At 46.8% G+C, this 22,395-nt stretch overlaps 9 protein-coding genes across 9 annotated transcripts; 2 read left to right on the forward strand and 7 right to left on the reverse strand.

The window, feature by feature from the left end:
* Positions 1–328: 328 nt before the first annotated feature.
* Positions 329–1,917, reverse strand: N7478_008339 (putative MFS monocarboxylate transporter; the record flags this gene model as incomplete). Its single annotated transcript, XM_056924553.1, has 4 exons — positions 329–1,063; positions 1,154–1,516; positions 1,589–1,689; positions 1,746–1,917. 4 exons carry the CDS (start codon positions 1,915–1,917, stop codon positions 329–331), a joined length of 1,371 nt encoding a protein of 456 aa, XP_056777279.1.
* Positions 1,918–2,344: 427 nt separating this feature from the next.
* N7478_008340 (DUF1993 domain-containing protein) lies at positions 2,345–2,872 on the reverse strand (the record flags this gene model as incomplete). Its single annotated transcript, XM_056924554.1, has 1 exon — positions 2,345–2,872. One exon carries the CDS (start codon positions 2,870–2,872, stop codon positions 2,345–2,347), a length of 528 nt encoding a protein of 175 aa, XP_056777280.1.
* Positions 2,873–3,826: 954 nt separating this feature from the next.
* Positions 3,827–4,474, reverse strand: N7478_008341 (uncharacterized protein; the record flags this gene model as incomplete). The annotated part of the gene is made up of 1 exon (XM_056924555.1): positions 3,827–4,474. One exon carries the CDS (start codon positions 4,472–4,474, stop codon positions 3,827–3,829), a length of 648 nt encoding a protein of 215 aa, XP_056777281.1.
* A 1,365-nt stretch (positions 4,475–5,839) lies between these two features.
* On the reverse strand, positions 5,840–8,689 carry N7478_008342 (putative PHD finger and SET domain protein; the record flags this gene model as incomplete). Its single annotated transcript, XM_056924556.1, has 1 exon — positions 5,840–8,689. The coding sequence occupies one exon, from the start codon at positions 8,687–8,689 to the stop codon at positions 5,840–5,842; it is 2,850 nt and encodes a 949-aa protein (XP_056777282.1).
* A 2,905-nt stretch (positions 8,690–11,594) lies between these two features.
* On the reverse strand, positions 11,595–13,187 carry N7478_008343 (putative proline permease; the record flags this gene model as incomplete). The annotated part of the gene is made up of 1 exon (XM_056924557.1): positions 11,595–13,187. The coding sequence occupies one exon, from the start codon at positions 13,185–13,187 to the stop codon at positions 11,595–11,597; it is 1,593 nt and encodes a 530-aa protein (XP_056777283.1).
* A 330-nt stretch (positions 13,188–13,517) lies between these two features.
* N7478_008344 (putative nuclear pore protein (SEH1)) lies at positions 13,518–14,810 on the reverse strand (the record flags this gene model as incomplete). The annotated part of the gene is made up of 3 exons (XM_056924558.1): positions 13,518–13,624; positions 13,686–14,532; positions 14,601–14,810. 3 exons carry the CDS (start codon positions 14,808–14,810, stop codon positions 13,518–13,520), a joined length of 1,164 nt encoding a protein of 387 aa, XP_056777284.1.
* A 631-nt stretch (positions 14,811–15,441) lies between these two features.
* Positions 15,442–16,681, forward strand: N7478_008345 (UDP-N-acetylglucosamine--dolichyl-phosphate N-acetylglucosaminephosphotransferase; the record flags this gene model as incomplete). The annotated part of the gene is made up of 2 exons (XM_056924559.1): positions 15,442–15,633; positions 15,701–16,681. The coding sequence occupies 2 exons, from the start codon at positions 15,442–15,444 to the stop codon at positions 16,679–16,681; spliced, it is 1,173 nt and encodes a 390-aa protein (XP_056777285.1).
* Positions 16,682–16,863: 182 nt separating this feature from the next.
* On the reverse strand, positions 16,864–18,470 carry N7478_008346 (DUF895 domain membrane protein; the record flags this gene model as incomplete). The annotated part of the gene is made up of 4 exons (XM_056924560.1): positions 16,864–17,043; positions 17,107–17,203; positions 17,273–18,314; positions 18,386–18,470. 4 exons carry the CDS (start codon positions 18,468–18,470, stop codon positions 16,864–16,866), a joined length of 1,404 nt encoding a protein of 467 aa, XP_056777286.1.
* A 1,608-nt stretch (positions 18,471–20,078) lies between these two features.
* N7478_008347 (zinc-binding alcohol dehydrogenase family protein) lies at positions 20,079–21,561 on the forward strand (the record flags this gene model as incomplete). The annotated part of the gene is made up of 4 exons (XM_056924561.1): positions 20,079–20,333; positions 20,400–20,440; positions 20,509–20,951; positions 21,035–21,561. The coding sequence occupies 4 exons, from the start codon at positions 20,079–20,081 to the stop codon at positions 21,559–21,561; spliced, it is 1,266 nt and encodes a 421-aa protein (XP_056777287.1).
* Between the last annotated feature and the right edge of the window lie 834 nt (positions 21,562–22,395).

Raw genomic sequence — 22,395 nt, forward strand, 5'->3', positions numbered from 1 at the left:
GTGAGGTTGGTTGGATTTCACGATTGGGGCTCGGCGCGATGCACGTGACTTGTGCGTTCACCAGTTGGTCTTAGTATGGAGATGGTGACTTTTCATATTCAGAGGCTTCTAAGGCAATTGTTTATTGTGGAACTTTAACTTTAATTTTTATTAGCCCTGAGGCTACGAATAAATAAATTATGCACTGGAAATGTAAATTGAATGAAGAAAAATAAGTCCTTCCCATTCAATCGTCATAACTAGGCGACTGTTGTATGTTGTCACGGCTCCACAAGCTCCCCAGGTTCGATCTACAGATGTTGATATTTCAACCACTCACAATTATCTTTCAACGAGAGTAGCATGCCCCAGGACTTATGTACTTCCACATCCAGCTCCATGCACCCAAAAGAGCAGTGATACCAGTAAACAGGATCAAAGTCCCATATTGAGTATCATACCCCGTTGTCCCATCATGTCCCAGAGAACCCTGGTTAATCAACACCGTACTCAAAGGCCCACTAATAACATTTCCAATACCCCGTCCACCAGCCAAAAGACCAAAGACGAGTCCAGTCTCCAGCGACGGTGACGAGTCCCGCTTTATCTGAGTAATAACACCCGACCAAGTCGAGCTGAACCCACCAGCGAAGAAACCGTAGGACATGGAGAATACAGTTAACAAAGCCATCCCAGCCTGTGAAGAGCCTTGACCGGACGATGACATTCCCCAGAAGAGAAGAACAGAGAGTGCGGATCCCACGGAAGATAAAAGTAGCACGTTGCTGACGTTGAAGCGGTCGCAGAGTATACCCACTGCAATCCCGCCGAAGACGGAAGTTGCATTAAATAGGGAGACGAGCAATGTGCCCATGAAGTCTGGGAGGCCAACTGTTCCAGTTGAGTAGGATGGCAGATACGTAGATGGTAAGAAGTAGCCGAAACTTTGAATGATGTTTCCTGCTTGGAGCATCCAGAAAGTAGTCATTTTGAGGAAGCTGAGATCCAGACGTCGAGCCGACGCTGATGGTGATACTGGAATGCGAGGCTTCATGTATGGCAGTGATAACAATACTGTGAATAGCTGTACATAATTAGTTAGTATTCAATGCCGAGTTATATCTTCATTTGGGCTGGATTTATTTGAGTAAAGGGCAAAAGGTCCAAACTATACCGTAAGCAGAGTCCACGCCTTCAAAGTGGTACTGGAACCAAATCTATTCAAGCAAGCACTCGCAATAAATGGCAAAGCAACACCAGTAATACTTTTAGCAGCCCACATAATCCCAATGGCCAATCCCTTTCTGCGTAGAAACCATTGATCCAGATAAAGTGATGAGGGACTAAACAACAGGCCATTACCCAATGCACAAATAACACCTTGAGTTGCAATCAAGTGCCATATTTGAGTTGAGAATGAAGAGAGCAAAGAACCAATAACTGTAATCACCAATCCTGCGGGGGCACACCAGACTTGTAGTCGTGGATACCGAGTTAATAGCGTGAAAGTAACAGGCGAGAGAAGGTATAAGATTCCCTTTGAAGGTTGAGGTTAGAACTAGAGTGGAAATTTGCAAGCCACAAATTCTTGGACAATGCTATTGCATACGGTTGATGTTGTTCCCACCGTCGCCAAGTCTCCCTTATTACCCTGCAGCACTTGGTGGGTGGAATAGTATTCCTGGAATACACCAAACACGGTTGAGAACCCTGATTATGTATTGTGAGTGACTGTTAAAGTTTCTATTCATTCAATCAGGACACACCCCAGACAGGAAGCTGGATAAGACAGCAGGATGCTAGAAGTAGCCAAGCAGCTTTGCCTTTGTCGGTTGGAGGTAGAGCGGGCTGCTCGATCTCCGATAGAGATGGAGAAGGAACTCCGGACGGTCGCGACATAGTCTCCAAATGAAGAGTTTCATCGTTTGAATGATTCATTGTTGGGACTTCATTGAAATGGGCTTCAAGATGATGGTCAAGAAGAATAATAAGCAAGATGCGGGAGGAATGATGAATGAGGTACTTTCACTATTGCCCCTCTCCGTGCTTTGAGTCATTACGGAACCCGAACTAACTAAATCCGCCAATACTATGACATACTTGGATGAGCAGCGAAGATTTGAAATATCTGAGTGTCAAAGGCCTTTTTAACCTGAAAGTATTCAAAATGTTTTGAATTATTGATTGGTTGTCCCCAGCGAAAGCCAGGGATTTTATATTGGGGACTTTTTAACTATTCAACATAGCTCCACATGTCCATATAGTCCAAGTAAAGGGATCTAGTTTAAAATGCGTAACTTTTCATCTCAACAAATCATCCCCGATTTTCATCTCCCTGTTGAATTCGTATTTTTCGAGCTTGACCTTACTGGCCCTGACCCTGGGGCATATAGGGACCCATGAAGCTACCCAGGTAATCCTTCTTGCCAAGAGGCACACCCTCCTTGCGCAGGATAGAGTAAGCAGTGACAACATGGAAGTAAAGGTTAGACATGCTGAAAGCATGGGCATAGTTTTCCAGACGCATAGGAATGTTGACACCAGGACCCATGCCAATTTCAGCAGTTTTCTCAGCGTTGCCGTTGATGGTAGTCTCATCAGCGGCGTCGAGAACCTTGATAGCCTTCTCAATCTGGGACTGGGCCTCAGCAAAAGTGGGGATATTGGTATCATAAGTTCCGATCGGGCTTTCAGTCAATCTGGCGACCATCTTTTCGGCCAACTGGACGGAAAAAGAAACCTGGAAGCTCAATGGCTTCATATCCTCGCAGAGAGCGGCATCAAGCAGCTTGGCAGCGTTTTCGTGCTGCTCGGCTTGGCGGAGGATGTTGGAAAGGGCATTGAGGGCCTGCTTGGCAGGGACAACGGTTGTGTTGTAGAGGGAAGAAGACATCTTGGCAAGCGTAGAGATAGTAGAAATGCGGGGGAATTATGGTGAAGAATGAGCAATTTTGTATAGTTATGGCAACATCACTGTTTATGGGGACATATAAATACCCCTGGGGACAGCAGGGCCAAAAAATAATAATAATAAGTAATCAACATTATTAAGCTGGCGGGGCAGCTGAACCAAGTGTATTTCCACGAATTTCTGCGACTCGCGGTGAACACTGAAACCTTCTAAATTGTTCCCTCTTAACCCATTTAGGCAAGAATGCTGTACATCATTGTAGAAAGAGGCAATTAGTATGGACATCCCATCTATTTCATGCTAGCTAATATTTAAGACCATGTAAACAGTACCTAATAAGACTTTGAATCTCACCAAAGATCAATTGATGACCACATAGTTTGCATTAGTAATCCTCTGCAGAACTCCGTGGATTGCTATAGATACACTTCGTCTATTATTTCTGACCCCCTTACAGGGAACATCAAGAAGAGGCTGAGTAGTCCAAGAAAAGCTCGTATCACGGTATTATCTCCCGGGGTTCCATGGATTTCAATTCAGGTATAACGATATCAATTGTGTACTACATATGTTTGGAGCCTCAAGTTCCTGAATTGGCAATAATCTGATGAATAAACAAGTCCGAACTAAATATCCACAATATTATATAGTAATGATATACTTGAAGCCTGTTTATAAAAATACCTTTCATTGAAATAAAGTAATCAATATTCATGAAATAAATGCGCAAATAAACCGCATGATCTGATACTCAGCCCATTGAACGCCTGTATCACCGCTAAACCCGAACCCAACCCTAAAATCCATTGGAAAGTAGATGCCCATGCCCATTCTCATTCTCATAACCAGAGCCCCATAACCATAAAATCTCATCTCCCAGCACAAAGCAAAGAGACAAAAAAAACTCCACTAACAAACCACCTCAACTCAATCAAACTAACTCAGCCATAGCCAGCACAACATGCTCAAACCCCTCCGTAGTATGCGTATCCCCGATAAACCCAAAAACCCCGATCCAACCTTCGCAGCAGCAGCCGAATAAGTCCACGGATTAATACCCGAATTCCCCGCATCAACAACCTCCGAAGTAATATCCTCCTCAGCACTCCGATACCACGAATCACAAACCCCCACACCCCCCAAATAAACCGCATCAGTCTCATAAGCAGCCGGAACCCTCCTCCTAATAGCCCTCGAAAGACTCTCCGCATTAACATAAACAGGCGCAGTATGTCTTTCATCCTTTGTCCAGCGGAAATGCACTTTAGAGAAGAATCTCGCCATACCAGCTTGTGTGGCTTGGGTGCCGAAACAGCCTAGGCAGATTACTTTCCCGCCCGCTTGGAGGTATTCAATTACTGCTTCCCAGACGAGGGTGTATTTTGTTTGGGTTAGGGCTTCGTCTGTTAGGAAGACTGCTGCGAAATTTGAGGCGAGGAGGCGGATTGCGGCAATGGGGAGGAAGACGCGGTGGATTGTGGAGTGATGGCTTATTTTTGTGACGAGGTTTTCGAAGTCGGATTCGAACATTGAGGCTCTGTTTAGGGATATGAAGAGGACGCGGGGACGGGGGGTTGGAGGCATGATGGTTCATTCGGGTTGAGACCTCAGTGAGGTGTGGAAGTTGGACTTGAAGGAAACGTTTTGGTTGGGAGAAACGGTGCGATGTATGAAGTAGGATGGTATTGAAGATGTTGGGGACGTGTAGAAGGTGAGTCAGTATGGATGGGGAGGTTGAAGGTGAGAGAAGTGAAACTTGGGGTGAGGGTGAGCCTTTATACTATACACTGAGAGGAGCCATTAACGGTTGACCCATTGATCTTTGTTGCTGAGACTTATATATGGACGTGGAACTTGGGGAATGATATTGTTTAAAGAGTTAATCTCAAAAGAGTACAAAGTTGTTCCTACTTGTGTCATTCAGACGGAGAAGACATATACGAGAAGAAGTGTTCCTATTTGTTTCCTCTTTACATTGCATCAATCTCACGAATGAAGCTTCAGAGCACTCAAACTGGACAACTTCATCAGAAGTATCTTTCAGTAGGAAGATCCGACACTTACAGAACTGGCTAGACGCGTGTGCCTATCTATATGTGGGTATATGAAGTGCTCAAAGAACCAGGGCAGGACTAAGGGAAGCATATGCATATACCCGTTACTACCTATTTACGTAAGAGACATCCGGAGTACTGGAGATCAGCCCTGGAGGTAGTACTTGCCTATGTAGGCGGGCTATACTAGCCTTTGCTAATAACTTGAATCTTCAAGGTGGGACTTAAAAGGACTACTAGTAGTAGATTCATCATGATCCATATGTATCCGCCACATAGGGACTGTCCACATGTGCAGTGCCTTTGGTAATATAAAATAATACAATTCGTCGGTTCTTGAATCAACTTAGAATATATAATCTTTAAATAAAATATACACGGAATTGAAGAAAAATAAAGATCAAGATTGAATAGTGATCATACAAGCTATTCCTGTATCATGGAATGATGACCCATGTCGAAGGAGAGAAGAAATCGGTAAATAATCTCACAAATCATGAAGATGAAAACGGTGCCGCCACTGAAGAGGGCAAGAACACCACAAAAGGCCTTACGCCTGATTCCTTGGTATTTCCGTAACCGACCTTCCCATTTCCTTGAACACGCCGTGTACGCCGTTCGGAAAGAAAAAAGAGAAAAAGAAAACCGTTACACAGACATGTAGTCCGAACGCCATTACCACCCTTGTAAGGGTCGAAATTAAGTCACACGAGAGAAGAATTTTTGAGGTCGTAAGAAACGTCATTTCGAAGAGGTTTCATCAACCCGCCACACCATTATTATCACCACAAGAGAAGAATAAAGGGCGAAAGAGGAGAGAGGTGGGTTCGTGAGAGACGTGAAAGAGGGAGAGAGAGCAAAAGAGCTAGAAAGCAGGTGAAGAGAAGAGTTGATGTCACGAGGATATGGAGGGTATATGAGGCTGTGTGGAGTCGGAGGAATCTTTCATCGCAACATCATGGGACTCTAAGGGATCAGAGTTTTTGTCCGATGAAGACTTGGTTGGAGTCGGTGCTTCGTCCGGATTTGCCGCGGGCCCTAATCCCGGCGTAGTGGGAGACTTCTGAGCGGAAGAGCTGGCATTGGCTTGGGCTTGGGTTTTCTCCGAGGTTGGGGTTGTCAAAGTACCTCGACGACTCAGGTAATCACCAAGACTCAGTTTCTTCTTGGCCGGGGTTGGTGTGGCTGCCACGGGTGTTTGTACAGATTGTGGCGAGGTTGCATCAACGGTGGAAGGAGAAGCAAGACTTGCGGTGGATACAGACCCAGGGCTGACTGCGACAGGAATGGTGGGGGGAGCACTAGGAGGAGGCATGGAAACACGGAGGTTCGCGCGATTGAAAGAAGTTGACCCCGCAAGGCGGATGTTGTGGGCGGCAGTAGATGGCCATGGTGGAGAAATTAGTGGTCCACTCGGGTCCCGTTCGGTAAAAGGATGTCTGAACTCTGAACTTTCAGGAGCATCCTGCATTTCCACATCTGCAGAAGCAGCGGTAGCTACAGGAGCAGCCTTGGGAGTATCCGCGCCCAGCATCGAGATATCAACCTGATTTCGACCCGCGGCAATTGGTGACTGAATTAAAGGAGACGAAGAATCTGCCGGTGCCACGCTATCAGAACCAGCTGACGACAATTGTTGGCGGACAGTTTCTTCAGCCCGTAACCGATCCATGCTGAAGCGTTTCAAAAGTCGCACCGTCAAGGGCACAAAATTGACACGCTGCCGAAAAGGAGACTCGTTGCTTGACGACCGTTCAACAGCATCCATATCAACCTGAACGGACGCATCCACATAAGCAGGACGGTTAAAAGGGGAGCGGAATGGCGTATTAGATCCAGATGTCTTGCGTGGCGAGGGATATCGCCCGGGAGGCAAGGAGCCTGGGGAGAGAGCGGTAGTTGGTGACCGAGACTGGCTGGCTGCGGTGTCAATATGCAGCATTTTACCAGAAGCACGTCCAAAATATCCAGTCTGTGTTGATGTTGAGCTTGTAACAGCAGCGGGAGATTGTACTGAAGGACCACTGGTGCGTTTCTTTTTCCTTGGCCCTTTATGATCGTGTTCTAGTGCCTGAAATTGTTTTTCGGCATCCGCAATCTTTCGTCGTTCGCGGCTCGATAATTCGAGGCCAGAGATACCTGTAGTTGACGCAGTCGGGCTTAGGTCGCGACTAAGTGGCTGTCCACGCACAGAGCCAGACGTAGAGCGACTGTCAGCGGCAGCGTCATCATCCTCGGGATGCTTCGTGGTTTCGCTACCAGCACGACTGACGGAGGCATTGCCGGAATCGAGCGGAGATGTACCAGACTTGATCTTGGCCTTCTTTCGTTTGCCGTTGTTTTGCTTTGAGGCGGAATCAGACAATTGTGGGTGCCATCGGCGGTCGATATTGGCAAGAAGGCAGTTTTGAGGGTATTCACATGCACAGCCACCAAAATTGGACAAAGTGTTGCTAATAAACGTGGCTGCAGCATCCGTCGCAACATCACCAGCTTCTTGTTTGACAAGACCATTAGATGAGCCAGACAGTTGAGCATCTAAGTACCACATGATAGTAATTTCCGAGCCAGCGGGAATATTTTCCTTTGCAACGAAGCAAAAATGGTACTCAACATCATTAGTGATGAATATTTTCATAGTAACGTTCGGGCGACAGGAGCGGCGAGTATAGCGAAGCATACTACTACCTTCATGTCGACTATCGATGTATAGTGGTAAGTGTGAACTGAAGAAGACGAACGGTTCAGGGTGGCGTAGTTCGGACCACCGATTGTTAGGATCAAGGCAGTAGTCGTCGAAAACTCCAACTTTGCCTGTGATTTCCCCAACGATTTCGTCCTTCTGTACTGAATCTTGAGTTTTCACAACTTTCCATGTGGGATGTCGGCCACCAATCTCGACATTCGGGTCGGTTATGGTGTCGGTCATGAGGGAAGGCCAACGAGAGCGATCGAGAGCAGCATCAGACCAATTGAATGTATCCGCTGCGGCCCGGCGCCCATTTGTGACTTTGGCCAAGGCATCTGGGTTCTTGACCCACGAAGCCGACTCCCCCACTAGGCTTACATTGACGAACAGATTACTGTCCATCTCGGCATGCTCTTCGTCGCGATCATAGAGATGCATGAACTCGTTCGAATATAGGGGTATAGAGGGAACAGAGGGTTTTGTAGGGCTCGGTGCAATAGATGTGGAAGAACGTCGTTTACGAGGCTCTGTGGGAAGATTAGGAGCCCCTGAGAGTGCACTTATAGAAGCAGATGATCGATGGGCAGTCTTCGTCTTCTTCGCGGGAGGTTGATCACGTAGTCCAGACTCGCTGCGCTGATGACCAAATCCGTTCACTTCACCATCCTTGGGTTTTTTCTTGGGCGCCTTTGCACTAGATCGTTTCCGTCGGTCACCGTCCTCGCTCCGTTCTCGAACCCGCCTTTGGCGCTGTCGGTCGGCAGCGCGACGGCTGTCCAACTGGCGAGGCTCACATTCGATGCAGTTGTGCACGTCTGGTACCCGTTTATCTGGATAGTAACAGACAATGTGTTGCCACGTCTCACAGCGTTCGCAAAAAACCGTGCTGCCATCATCTTCGTCAAACTGACAGATACATTTGATGGTGTACGGCTCTTCTTCATCGGGCGCACCCGAATCAGAAAGTGCACCGTTGGCGGGAGAACCCAGAGGAGCGGGGACCGGATACGGATCCGTGGTGGCGTGCGTGATGGCGAGGGAGGAGGTATCTGTCATAGTCCGACAGTTTACCCCCTCTCAGGATAAAGAATGTATTATATGAGGGAACGATGGCGTGGCCGACCCGTTCCTATTCAAAGGGCATGTCAACGACCACCAAGGAGGGTGGATCTTTTCACGGTCCTGCCTGATAAGTGCCGGACGCGTTGGACTTGGGAGGCACCACTACGATAAAGCAGAGGGCACCAGCCCCAATGAACACCAGAAAATTCACGAGCCTGACAGGCAAGACGACTGATCACAGAATGGAATCCAACTTCGAGGCCGTTGAGTCCTTGAAGGCGGTCCAAGGGGCAGATTAAAAATCCTAGCCGAATGCGACTGACCCGTGTCCTGAAGGGTGGAGGGTAGGAGAGAGGAAAAATCGACGGGGGAAAGACACCAGGTGGTTCAGGGCGTCGAAGCGATTCGAAATCCAAGAGTCGACTCGGTGCGATGGGTGTGGAAGGCTTGGTCGAAGTCGTTTAGGAGAGGAGTCGAAGGCGAAAAGGGTTGAGAGCGACGGGATCGCGTAGAGAGAAAGATAAGAGGGACGAAAGAGTAGTAGAGAGAAGGAACGGAGGATTTGAAGACAAATGAGATGGGGGGATGGGATCCGAGGGTAGGGAGGAAAAACAGCGCGCAGGTAAAAAGGAGAGAAAAAGAGGTGATTCTGAGTTGAACCTGGGATGGAAGGGAAGGAGGAGGAGGAAGGGGCAGGCCTAAGGCAACGAAAGGCCCCGAACCAGGAGAGCGTCCAAATGGGACTAGCGTGGGAGTGGGAAGTCGCGGTTGGTGACTCGAAAAAAGCCCGAAAACGAACTGAACAGCAAAACCGGATCAGAAAAGTGCCAGACTTCACACTGTTTGCACCGTGGACTGTAACAAAACAGGAAACACGCAGGAAACACCGCGAAAATCACCCAAAAATGACCAGTTCCAGCCGGACTTGGTCAGTCTCACCCAATCATAGCGCGAAATTTCGGTATTCGTATACGTTTGTAATTTGCTGTGTTAGCATCGTAAAATACACTAGTCTGTATTGGGTTAGTGTCGGGCGAGCCTTATCCGGTGGGGAGGTCACGGGACCCTGTCAAAGAGACCTGGAAAAAGCATAGCAAGAGACCACGAGAGAGACTGGGTTAGCATCTGTTGCTCGTTAGTAGTTCATCTGTAATAAACAATATCATATCATAAAAATCCCAAATGATATGGACTTTGGATCGAAGATCGTTCCAGGAGAACAGTCCTAGCACTGAATAGTGAAAATGGATGCATATCTCCGATACGCCCATGCATGTTGAGCAGTAGCCGAAGGCTACTTTGATAAGCGGTCCAAATTCCGTTTGATTTGCTCAAGGGGCATCATGTCAAAGAGACTGGCAAAAAACCCGATCGTCTCATCTTTGGAGAAAGCCCCGGTAGTAAAGGACCGTAAGTAAAACGGAAAAGGAGGAAAATGACAAAGAAGAATATGGAGCCGCATTTTCAGACTTGGAAGCGCTTGAAAATGGATCATCAGGAGAAATCTGTTGAAGATGGAGCCTGTGAGCCATGGAAGAGCTCAGGAAATAAGGCAGACAACCATTTCACAGTAGTAGAGATGAAGTAGGAATGAAATAGGGATGAAATAAAAGAAAGCAAAGGGGGACGAAGAAACTGCAAAAATCAGGGTTTCTGCACGGTAGAAGAGTATACCCAATAAGTGTGTGTGTAGTGGAAACGGCAAGTACAGAATAATGGGGAAGATATGGAGATATGGGCCATGGGAAGAAGGGAGATCACCCGAGGAGATGGGCAAATACTAGATTGGGCAGTGGCAGAGTGGCGCAGGTGTGTTCGGGAGGGGGAAAAAGGTCACCCGAAGAGAACGAGAACTCTTGAGAAGACCGGGATAAAAGATGGAAATTTATGAGTCCCGAGAAAAAGACCCAAGAAGAAGAAAGGAAAGAAAAGATCTGCTGGGAAAGGGAGAAAAAAGGGCCAGTCGCCGGCTTTGGCAAAAGGGGGGGAAAAGAGAATCATCTAGCGCCCGATATTATGAATGCAGGCCGGTGATTTGACGGCCTTTTTTGCCACTATAGAGGTCGGAGGTGCGCAAGGAACAAGACTAATCAAATCAAATTAAATCCAAACCAGGCCGAACCGTTAAGTAGTCGATCACCTGGGCACACGGGCACACAATGAGAATGGTAAGTATTGAAACGGGTTCGTAACGGGCCGCTCAGGGCTCCCGAACATGTTCCTTGTCATCCAACCATATCGCTGGGTCAAGGGAGATCGTAGTGGCTGGATGCTTTGGAAATCTTTCGAATCTGACAAATGATTGATTTGAATAGAGGTGAGGCGGATGGAGAGTGCTGTGTGAGAGGAGGAAGATCAAGCGAAGATAGAGTTCCTCAGGTGGTCGGAGACAGCACATGACAGCGATACTAGTAGAGTCGACTAATACATTGGCACTTCAAAATCAAATCAAATCAATGAATAGTGATATTTCAACAAAGAAACCGACAAGGAAGAAGAAATCTGGAGTAAAAAATCGACCGAGAACCAATAGCTAAGGTTTAAGTTATAATTGCCGACATTAGATGGTACAATGGCCAATAGGGCCACTCTACTGTGAGGTAGTATGAATTCGTCTACAAATGCCAGATCCTGCTTGATACCACGATTCTTGCCATATTAGTTTAAAATACCCAACCGTTAGTTCTGATAAACAAATTTATTTTTTTGTCCTCTATTTGTTTTCTTTATACAAAACCAGAGCGTAGGAAGGAATCTCAAGAACCCCAGAATGCAGTTTGAAATGGGTTATGGCAAGGAGCAATAATGATAAAACATCGCTGGATTAAGAATACAAGAAAGGTCAATAGGTACATGTGGTCTTCCAATTTGCATGTGTGGATGCAGGCTTGGTGGTAACTTAGGTATCTCGTGCTTCTCTGGCCATCACCCAGACTTGATCCAAATCGATAGCAGCTGGGGGCTGAAGTGAGCGCCCATGTGGCAGACGTACTGGTGGAGGGTATTTAGTGATCGGAGTTTTGGTCGGACTTTCAGGTGCTTCCCTCACACTGCTTTTTTGGCTGTCAAAATGACGTGGAATCGCCTCTCCAAACCGATGAATGAGATATAGGAAAACGAAGAGGGGGATACTGAGATACGACATCGCAATTCTAGCACCGCGGGGCCCAGTCTTGTTCCCTGGAACGGCAGAAATCAACCCATTGGATAACAGTAGAAGAGTGCTGACAATAAAGCTCACGATAGAGCCAAGTGGTTGGACGGAATGTCGGTAAGCAGTGGTAACCTTGTGCGCATGCAGGTGTTGACGATAACGGCGGTAAATGACACACGAAAGCATCCAGGAGAGGTATCCAGAGCTGCTCACGAAAAGAATAAAATAGGTTGTCATGATGGAGCTTGATGTGGCCATTGAAAACAAGGCAAGGCTGGTGAAGGTCGAAGTAAAGAGTACAGACACCCATGGGACATCCCAGCTATTTTGAATTTTGAACATCGAGGGAGCCTGGTCGGCTTGTGCCATGGCTTGTAACGAGCGAGAAGCAAGGTATAAGAAAGTGTGGCTCGATGCCACCGACGAAAGAAAGATCGCAACCGTAGCCGTGACAGGAATGATTTTAATTCTTGCCCTGTACATACCGATGACAAACGGGGACATACCGGCCCCTGTTCCGTTATTGGTGAGTAAAGGGTCGTTGTAAGGAGCCATGACTCCCATACACAAGGAACTTAAGATGTAAGGCACCGTTGTTTGAAAGACATCCGCTGTGACCTTCCTGGGAATGTTGGAATTTTCCGCGGGTTGTATCTGTTCCGTGATCTCAGTCTCATCCGTAGCTTCGGCCAGCTCAGCCCGGTGCACGATCATCTCTGGAACAAAAGAGAAAGCGGCGGTACTAAGATGAAGGCTTTGCAGAAAACCTAAGAATTTCCCCACAGATCCACGAGCCAAATATTCAGGCATAGCCCCAGGATTCTTCCAGTATTGAAACCCCCAACGATCGTAGCCTGTCCGCCCTCCTAAGCAGATAGACAAAGAAAGGGCGACAAGAGAAGCCAGAGTGCCGATTTTGACCCGATGAAGCAACTTTTCCGAGCTTTTGAAAATGTGATCAGGGACGATATTTAACGCGACAGTACTGAGGGTGACGAGGATCAGCCACGTTCCGATTGGCTTCCCAGGAGTCCATTGCCCGATAGTGACCATCGAGGTCATGATTTCGTACGGAACAAACATCGCCATAGTATACCAACGGAGAGAAGCAGTGGCGAATGCGAAGCTGTTGTTCTTCATGTATCGGTAACCGTGCATGATCATCGTGCCATGACGTCTTGGCCCATAGGTAGCGACCTCTCCTACACTCGTGGCCATAAAGTAAACAAGAAGTGAAAGTGAAATGTATGAAACGAGAAGGGAGCCCGGTCCGCCGACGGCCAGCGCTTGGCCGCCGGCGAGAAATACACCAGTTCCCAAGGTTGGTCCGACACCCATACCGAGGAATTAGCCAATAAAGATATGATGAGAGTGAATGAAAGTCTTGGGGATGCCCCGGAAAAGAATTCAAAGGAGAAAAGACAAAAGTTCACGGGTCCAAGTCAAAGGGACTGGAGGTTGAGCGGGTTCATACCAAAGTCGCTCCTGCCGCCATCCATTCAATCCCGCAAGACATGGCATTAACGCCCCGAATAAATTAGATTCAAAGGCCAGACAGTATATAAATCATCTAAACACAAATGCAAGGGTATCATTGGTTATCTTGGTAGTGCGTCAGAGCAGTCTTGGATATACTCCATCTTACAAAGCTCCGTCAAAGGAATCGCTTCACTGGGATACAAGGTCGGTTTCAGCATACTCGAGCCACTCGCCCGCTAAAGACCTCTTCCAGAACCGAACTGCGCCATCATCACCAGATGATATTAATGAATCGCCTGTGGTAAAAAGAAAGATCATTAGAACCGATATACCCAGCCATGGATTTTCAGAACCTACCAGCAAAAGAGAATTCTACTTGCCATACATCGATATGCTTACTATCTATGCATGCAACTTGCTTGAAGGAGTGTCGGAACAGAGAATCCCCAGTAGCTTGCCGATTAGAGACCGAGGAAGTTGGGCGGTTCGCAAGAGCATTTCCAATGCCAGATTGCGAAGTAGCACGCGTGGAAGGCGATTGCTGTTGTTGCTGCCGACGCTCAGTTTTCCGAGAATTGGAGGATTGAGAACCTTGATTGGTCGACGCTGTGTACACTTCAAATATGCGCACGAGGCCATCCTTCCCTGCACTAGCAATGAGATCATAGCCTCTGACAGAGCCATTGGCCCAGGATATATCTCTAACAAGACTTGCATGTCCATTCAACTCAATGGCATGGTAGAAACGACGGGATGCGTCCGTTCTATAAACCTTCACTGTGTCCATTGCAGCAACGACCAGCGATAGACTTTTGGGATCTGAGTCTGGGACAAGCGAATGTGTGATATCTGCCGGGTCATGGTGAAACTGGACCTTGAAACTTGTTTCTTCTCCACGCTCAGGTGCTGTGCATACTCGAAACTGGTCTACTGGCTGCCAGTCTGCCAAACTATCCGGGCTGACAGGTTCCATTACCATCAAATAGCCATCGCGGGTGATGGCAGCCATCCATGATTCTAGATCAATGTTGCGAAAGTCCATCGAAACAAATGGGTGCCGTTGAGGTGCTGTCATGCGAAAGATAGATCTGAATCGTCTGCCGGAATTTGGGGGCTGTGTGACATCCTCCTGCCATATTTTAAGTTTCATATCTTCTCCCACGCTTCCAATATGTTGACCCGTGAAGGGGCCGTTCCATGTTGCCTAGGGTAAGACGTTAGAGCACACTCCTACACGATGCAGGCAGTCGCAGTAGGGTCTTGAAGTCTTACATCACGAATCTCCGCGTCATGGGCTCGCCACGTGTCTGTCAATTGCCATTGGCCATCCTTCAGATCCCATACTTTCATGCGATGGTCGGAAGAGGCCGTGACAATCCGATTCCCGTAAAAGTTGAACTTGGTAACTGTCACCAAGTCCCGGTGGCCAGCATCGAAGTCGGCAAACCCGCCCACCATGTCGGGGTGCTCCACCGCCCCCATTTGAATATATATTTAACCTTGTCTAGCTCAAGCTGGAAAATTTAGACAATGGGCCAATAATGCGCTTCACCTACACATCTGCATGCTGTGACATGAAACAGAGGTGTCTCAGCGTGCCTGCGCGGGCTTCCCTTCTTGGCCGCGATCATCACCATCTGCCGCCCGCAAGGCGGTCAGATAGCGCCGGCAGATACGATAAGCTTATCGGATAATGTTCGGCATGAAGCCACATTGCGTAAGCCGCGCTCCATAGGAAAGGTGTTCAATTTATTCACCGAGCTTATTTCTTTGTTTCCGTTCGGGTATTGATTGTGAGAATTGAGCACAGAAGTCAATTGCTCAAGATGCACACCCCAAATGTCCTGACATGGACGGAAACATGGCGTCTATTGATCCTCGCGGGGGCTGGTCTCGGCGTCTTGGTAAACACTTTCCAGGGCGATGGCGCGCCCTTGATAGCCTCGATTGCATTGACTTGCATATCATTTGCTGTGGCCTTTAGTATGATCCGATGGCTTGGTCCTGTGTTTATCAAGGCGGGCTTAAAGGGTAAAGATATGGCTAAGCCCAAAAAACCTGAAATGCAAGTATACACCTGTTCCATGATCTATGGTAGTGACCGAAGCTGACTATGCGCTTTAGACCTGAAACCATGGGAGCTGTATGCGCGGTAGTCTATATCTTGTCTCTGATTATCTTCATTCCTTTCGCCTTTTACAAGGATATCGTGGCAGCAACTTCAGGTGGCGGCAACCGTGACGTGGTTATTGGAGATCAACATATTGAGACCGGACGTTACCTACACAGATTCCCCCATGGAAAGGTTTGTTTATGCCATTTAAAGCATTGGTGTTTTTTTCATGCAATAGACTGATGTGTCTGCATAATAGCTTGCGTCGTATCTCTCAGGATTGCTATCCTTGCAATCTGTGGTTATCCTAGGAATCGGCGACGATCTCCTTGATATTCGTTGGCGACACAAGGTCTTGATTCCTGCATTTGCCTCAATTCCCATGCTCATTGTGTACTTTGTCGATTTTGGTGTCACGAAAGTGGTGGTCCCAGTTCCTCTGCAGGGCTATCTTGGAGACTTCATTGATCTCGGATGGCTCTATTACATGTACATGGCAGCGGTGGCGATCTTCTGTCCAAATGCAATCAACATGCTGGCAGGAATCAACGGAATCGAGGTTGCGCAGTCACTTGTCATTGCAATTCTCCTGTTGTTCAATGATGCCATGTACCTGGCACCGATCACGCCATACCCGCATCCTGCTACAGACTCACACCTGTTCTCCATTTACTTTCTACTACCATTTATTGGTGTATCGGCAGCCCTTTTGTGTCATAACTGGTACCCATCAAAGGTTTTTGTAGGCGACACCTACTGCTACTTTGCGGGAATGGTTTTCGCTGTTGTGGGTATTCTTGGGCATTTCAGCAAGACCTTGCTCTTGTTGTTTGTGCCTCAGATATTCAACTTCTTGTATTCTACACCGCAGCTCTTCCACTTTATCCCCTGTCCTCGTCATCGGCTGCCGAAATTCAATGCAGCGACTGGGCTTTTGAATACCTCTGTTACGGAGTGGACCGTTCCTCCATCTCCATTCATTGCGTGGATATTGGATCTCCTACATAAGCTTCGTCTAGTGCGCGTCACCAAGGACAATGATGGTCAAATTATCGAATCTACAAATCTGACTATCTTAAACCTTTGGCTCGTGTGGATGGGACCTATGAGAGAAGATACTCTTGCATGGCATATGGTCGGAGTTCAAGTTCTGTGTGGGCTATTGGGCTTGTTTATCCGACATCGTCTGGCATTGCTCGTCTTCAATAGCGATAACCGCACATTGCAGTTTATGGTATAAACAATTCGCATGCATAGTCAGATTATAAAAACGGTTTATTGTTTGTAAATATTGATCTTCTTGATAACGATGGTGGATTATTTTCTCCAAAAAAAACATAAATTAACTTGATATATTTTTGTGCTTTACAGATAGACGCGTCTTATCAGCGACATTAAAGTTCTATCGAATCTAGAACCCAATTATTCACTATCAGATGGCACACGTAGACGTCGAGCCTCTCGTTCCATCTTTTTATCTCCAAAGACTGTTCCGACTTCTCTAACAATGAACCATGCTGGCAGGATCGCTACTGCCCACAGTGACATGTTAAGATAGATGTTTCCAATGGCTGCCATGATAGTCACACTGCTGAGACCATACTATAATTTCTTTGGTCAGTTCGAATGTTTCCGATGGAGAGCCTAGGCAAAATATGAACTTACGCTGACTGCCTGGGCAGCAGACTCAACACCTCGCAGCAAACCAGCAATTCGAACGATCTCATCGTCGTTATCAGCCAGATTACCAACCAAGAAGAATCTAAATTTAGGGGTTAGCATGCGTTCAACAAACAAGGGAGCAATGTGCCTGATCGAATAGGTAACTCACAAGTACATATAGTTCAGCTGAAAGCTAGCGACCCAGAAGAGGAAAAGAGCAAAAGCCTTTCCAAACCCTGGATCAACCCAATCGTAAACGGGATTCGTTTTATGGAACTCGGTCACGTTCACAGTGGCCCAAATCCAACATAAACCTTGCCATCCAACAGCCAGGAAGAAGGCTGATCTCGAACGTGTCTTGAGTGAAATAGACTTATTGTCAAGGAAAGCACCCAAGACATTTCCTCCAATCAAAGCAACGATTCCACCCAGGAACGAGCCAAGAGCTCTTGCTCGAACAGAGAACCAAAGATCCTCATACGAGAACATGACAGCCTCGGTATACACAGCTTGACAAATGAACGGAATGATGAGCAAAAACTTCCGGTTAATAAACAATTTCGACATTTGCTTCATCTCAAATCCAACACTGTTATTAACCTCAAGCTTGACGGGGATTCCATCCTTGCGCTGCACCTGAGATGGCTGATTCAAAAGTAGACCCGCAAAGGGGCCTAGAGCTTGAAGCGCAATGAAAACCAGATAAACGGTGTATGAGACACTACCCGCCTCAGAACGATCGGCATTAAGACCAAGATTGATTGCACCGCCGAGAATTTGTCCTCCAACACGGAAGCTAAGCCAAAGACCCAAGAAACGGCCTTGATTGTATGGTTCCGGGTACGAGAGGGCAATGGCACCCTCCGCCATCCAAAAGATACCAGCAGAGACACCGCAGAGTGCTGCGCCAAGGATCACAAGCCATGAATCTCCGAAGCGGTTGTTTGTATAGAGACCCGCAGCATAGGGTGCGTAGCCCATTGTACCAGCGATCAATGTCCATTTGATCCCGATAAATCGTACGACGGTACTTCCCATAAAGCAAGAGATGACCATGAGACCGAATGTTAGGGCGTTTGCGGCATTGACAAGGTAGGGCTTCTCTTCACCTCCTCCACCGAGAGAGTTCATTGCTGTCCAAATCCCCGGGGCGAGAAAATTGCAGAGACCGAGGATAACGGAGTTGTAAAACGTTGAGCGATACCATTTTACTGTTTATGAGTTAGAAACAGCCATATATCTTTCAAATGTTAGCAAAGGATTTGTCTCATTTTATCCGTACCTGGATGCGATTCCCCAGTCTGGGAATCATAAGAGTCGCTGATCTCCTCATCCTTAGGCGGCACACCTTTTTCTTCGACTCCCATTGTTGATGAAGGTAATTTTTCACTCTAGTTAACCTTCAAAATGAAACTCCCCTCGTAGAAAAAGCAATCACGGGTCGAAGAGCCGTCTCAACGGCCGATACTTATACTAGTCATACTAGCATCGGCATTCCTCCACTTAAAAAATGACATTTCGTCTAACGGGATGGCCTTGGAGAAGATTGCCGTTTAAGTTTCTATTTGGAGAATCTATGTTTCGAAAAATGACATACTTTCTTAGTGCTGGGGATGTTGTTGTTTGCGACGAATATTACGTGCTCGCACGAACTCCCGGCACATGCATACGCCATTTTAGGAAGAGAATGGGAGCATCGAGTACAGTAGTTCAGTCTAGAACTTGTAGATTAAAAAAAAATTAAAGAAGATTATCTTGCTTGAAATCGATCGAACTAGGTTATAACAGCCTCATTTGGAGCAATTACCCGCGTCTATCGTCGAAGAGGGTTTACCCCCGAGCCGCTCATCAGCCACGGAGGTTTTTGTAAGTGTACGTAGATGGAGTATTTGGGGATAGAACTGGCATGCATTTATGAATTCATTTTTTTATTCGAAGACAAATCATGACCGAGAATTCCAGGTATTAAAGTAGTTTATGTCGAGCAAGAAGAAATGGCCCGCTTGTAGTACTATACTCCGTAGACTTGGACTAGCCTAGATGGCAGCGAACAATGGAAAATGTGTTCTAGAAATACATTTCGACCACTACCAGATGAGATACTCTCCAATCGGAAGGTTTTGAGTAAATTCTTATCAATTAATAACCATCTTATCTATATATGCTCCGTCGTAGCCCTGCGACCGGGACGCGGACATCTGGAGTTGCAGGACCCAAACCCCCCAGCCAAACAGACTCAATCTTTCGTCATCGAACCCCCGGATCACATCAAACTACATCGAAAACACACCTTCTCTGTCGTGCTCAACCGAACCTTGGAAGTTTGTAGGATTCACGAACCAGACTGATTCATTCTCGAATTTTGGACCTCATTTTAATTTAGAAAATATCATTACTAGTTGGCTTTCTCTCTCTCTTTAATGCAAGTCATTTACTTTATGATCCCTTTAGACTTTTGCCCTAAGATCTCCCATAGAATGATCTCGGTTTAGACCAAAACTTGTGACAATGATACTTAACCCTATAGAGCTAAATGAGGGACAAACCCCGAATTTGATCTACCTTTTACAACCCACAGGCTACGAATAAGAACCCCCCATCACGCCATCTAGGTCCACCATACGCAATGAGCAACTCCAGAACAAAGTCTCGGTGCCACATGATGGGCTGGATGGCAAATATGAACACTACGATACTTTTATCTTGATCCACTTTTGCCAAATGGAAGTCCTGGACTAACCCTGGAAGTGCCTGGTGGAGGTACACCGTACGTACGTGCTTTCGGTAAGCACTGATATAATAGTGCTCCCCGCTTCTATACATAAGGAGTATAAGTGTCTCTCGGGCGAGAGACAGTCCAATATTACAAATATATAGAATTCATTTAGAGTATAGAGACTCTTCCCGGAACTTGCGTTTTCTTTGAAGTTAGTGGCCTTTGGTCTTCATATCGTCACTTTGATACACCCGGCATCATGTCTACCACCACTTGTCTCCAGATCGAACAACTACACAATAAGCCCTCGAATTTTCATAGCCATAGGCTTGCTGAGGCTAATATTCAGTCTCATTTCCCCAAAACGGCCAAAATCGGAGAGGTTACACAAACACCAGTTCCTTCGGAGACAAATCAAAGAGCGTTGCTCCTCAAGGCGGCCCGAGAACAATATACATTAGTAGATAATCATCAGATTCCTTCCGTTATACACTCCGGCGAGATATTAGTGAAGGTACGTGATCTATTATCTCTTTCATCAGATAAAAATAAACGTCCGCATCTCTAACTTGATATTCAGGTGTTGGCGATCGGCCTCAACCCTATTGACTGGAAAGGACCGTATGTACCGATCCTCTTCAAATCTGATCGAATATTCCTCCGAAGCATGATACTAACATAGAACGCAGGGAATACAACTTTGGAATCCCAAGTTTACCATGGATTAACGGACGCGACCTAGCGGGAACAGTACTTCAAGTCCCCAGTGACTCTTCGCGCCTTCGTGTAGGAGATATCGTACTGGTCCCATCCACAGATTACCGGGACATTAGAAAAGCAGCCTTCCAAGAATATGCAATCGCGACCGACTTTAATGCCGCACGCATACCTTCATCAACATCCATTCATGCATCCGCATCTCTCGGCGTCGCATTCGTTGCTGCCGTTTTGGCACTGGGAGTATCATTCGGATTAGACTTTTCTCGATTTACAAAGTCACCGGGTCCTAATCTGGTAGAGATTGTGAACAAGCTTGATAAGAAGGATATCCCAGCTGATATTCATGATGAATTATTTGTTGGATCTGAATCTGATCGGCCTCAACCAGGAGACTGGATTGCAATCTGGGGAGGTAAGATAAAATCACATAATCCCTGTAACTTTTCAACTTGATTGAATCCAAGTCCTTGAAAACCGTACTAACAATGATAATAGCCTCCACAACCACCGGTCTAGTCGCTCTTCAACTAGCAAAGCTCGCCGGGCTACGCGTTATCTGTGTAGCAGATGCAGCTCGCCACGGCGCCAAGCTCATACAATCCGGGGCGGATCTACTAGTAGATCGCCACGATACCGACAGAGCAGTAGATATCATCCGGGGAGTAACGGGTGGTAAACTGCGCTATGCAATCGATATCGTTGGCAGGGAGACATCCACATTATTGGAAAAGACACTTGACACTTCTGGCGGCGCGCATCTTCTAGGCCTTACAGGCTTACCGAAGGAAAGGAATTCTGCGATAAAATATCATACCGTCCCGATTAAACTTTTCCATACAGCGCCAACTGTGGGAGAAGGTATGGTTGTTTGGTTGGAAAGCTTGCTGGAGTCGGGTGCGTTGAGTCTGCCGGAAATTGTTCATGCAGATGGTGGGCTGGAAGGTATTAATGCTGCGTTGAACGTTCTTCGAAGTGGGGAGGCTTCTGGGAAGAGGATTGTTGTTGATTTGGGATCTAAATAATGATCATCATAGATTTTAAATTTTGTTGTATAGATTTCCCCAGGAAATGAACTGTGGTGCTGGGATTTGGATGAAATTATCAAGATAAATTTGGGATGACCAGGATAAAATAGATTCATGTTTTTTTCTTTGAACATTCATGCCGTCCAACATTGAAGGAGCTTTATTGCCAGTACTAGTAGATGAGACTACTGGATAAACACGCGTCCACAGGTGCCCTAGTACTAGTACTTGACTCTCCCGAGGTCACCTGTTCAACTTCCAAGGTTGAAGTTCAAGTTCATGATTGAGCCCAGTCCTTCAAGTTGCAGAATTTTGATCTGATTTGAATACTGAGACGACCTACTGTTGCTGATAGATTGATTGTTATCACTTAATATACTTCGGCACTGGTGCCAACCTCCATTGTGCCTACGAAGTATATGCCTAAAAGAGTCAGCTATATTATTCACTTGAACAATGATCCGTTGCCGGCGTGCACACTCCTTCCCCCACTTACCCAAGGCCACCGCTCCATCGAGGCTTAATGTTTCAAGCGGGGCCGACCGGACCCCGGCGGTTCTATCCAATTAGCGGGGAAGGATTACATTGGCACCCCGGAGTCGGTCGTCTACGTCATGTGCTATGAAAATCAAAGAACCAGCTCGCAGCGTGCTATGCTGCTGAATTATGCACTAATACCATCTGAAGGGCAGTAATAATGCTTCACCTATTCTGTCAACACGTTTCTGGCTCCATTCTGTGCGATTCACCTTCGACTCCATATGAATGAGTCAACTATAAGGCGCAGCCGCCCACAAGCGCCACTAGCCGCCATGTTGGATTTTCAGTGGC

The sequence above is a fragment of the Penicillium angulare genome (genome assembly GCF_028827245.1).
Source record: "Penicillium angulare strain IBT 27051 chromosome Unknown utg000005l_segment0_segment0, whole genome shotgun sequence".
In the NCBI taxonomy this organism is placed as follows: Eukaryota; Fungi; Ascomycota; class Eurotiomycetes; order Eurotiales; family Aspergillaceae; genus Penicillium; species Penicillium angulare.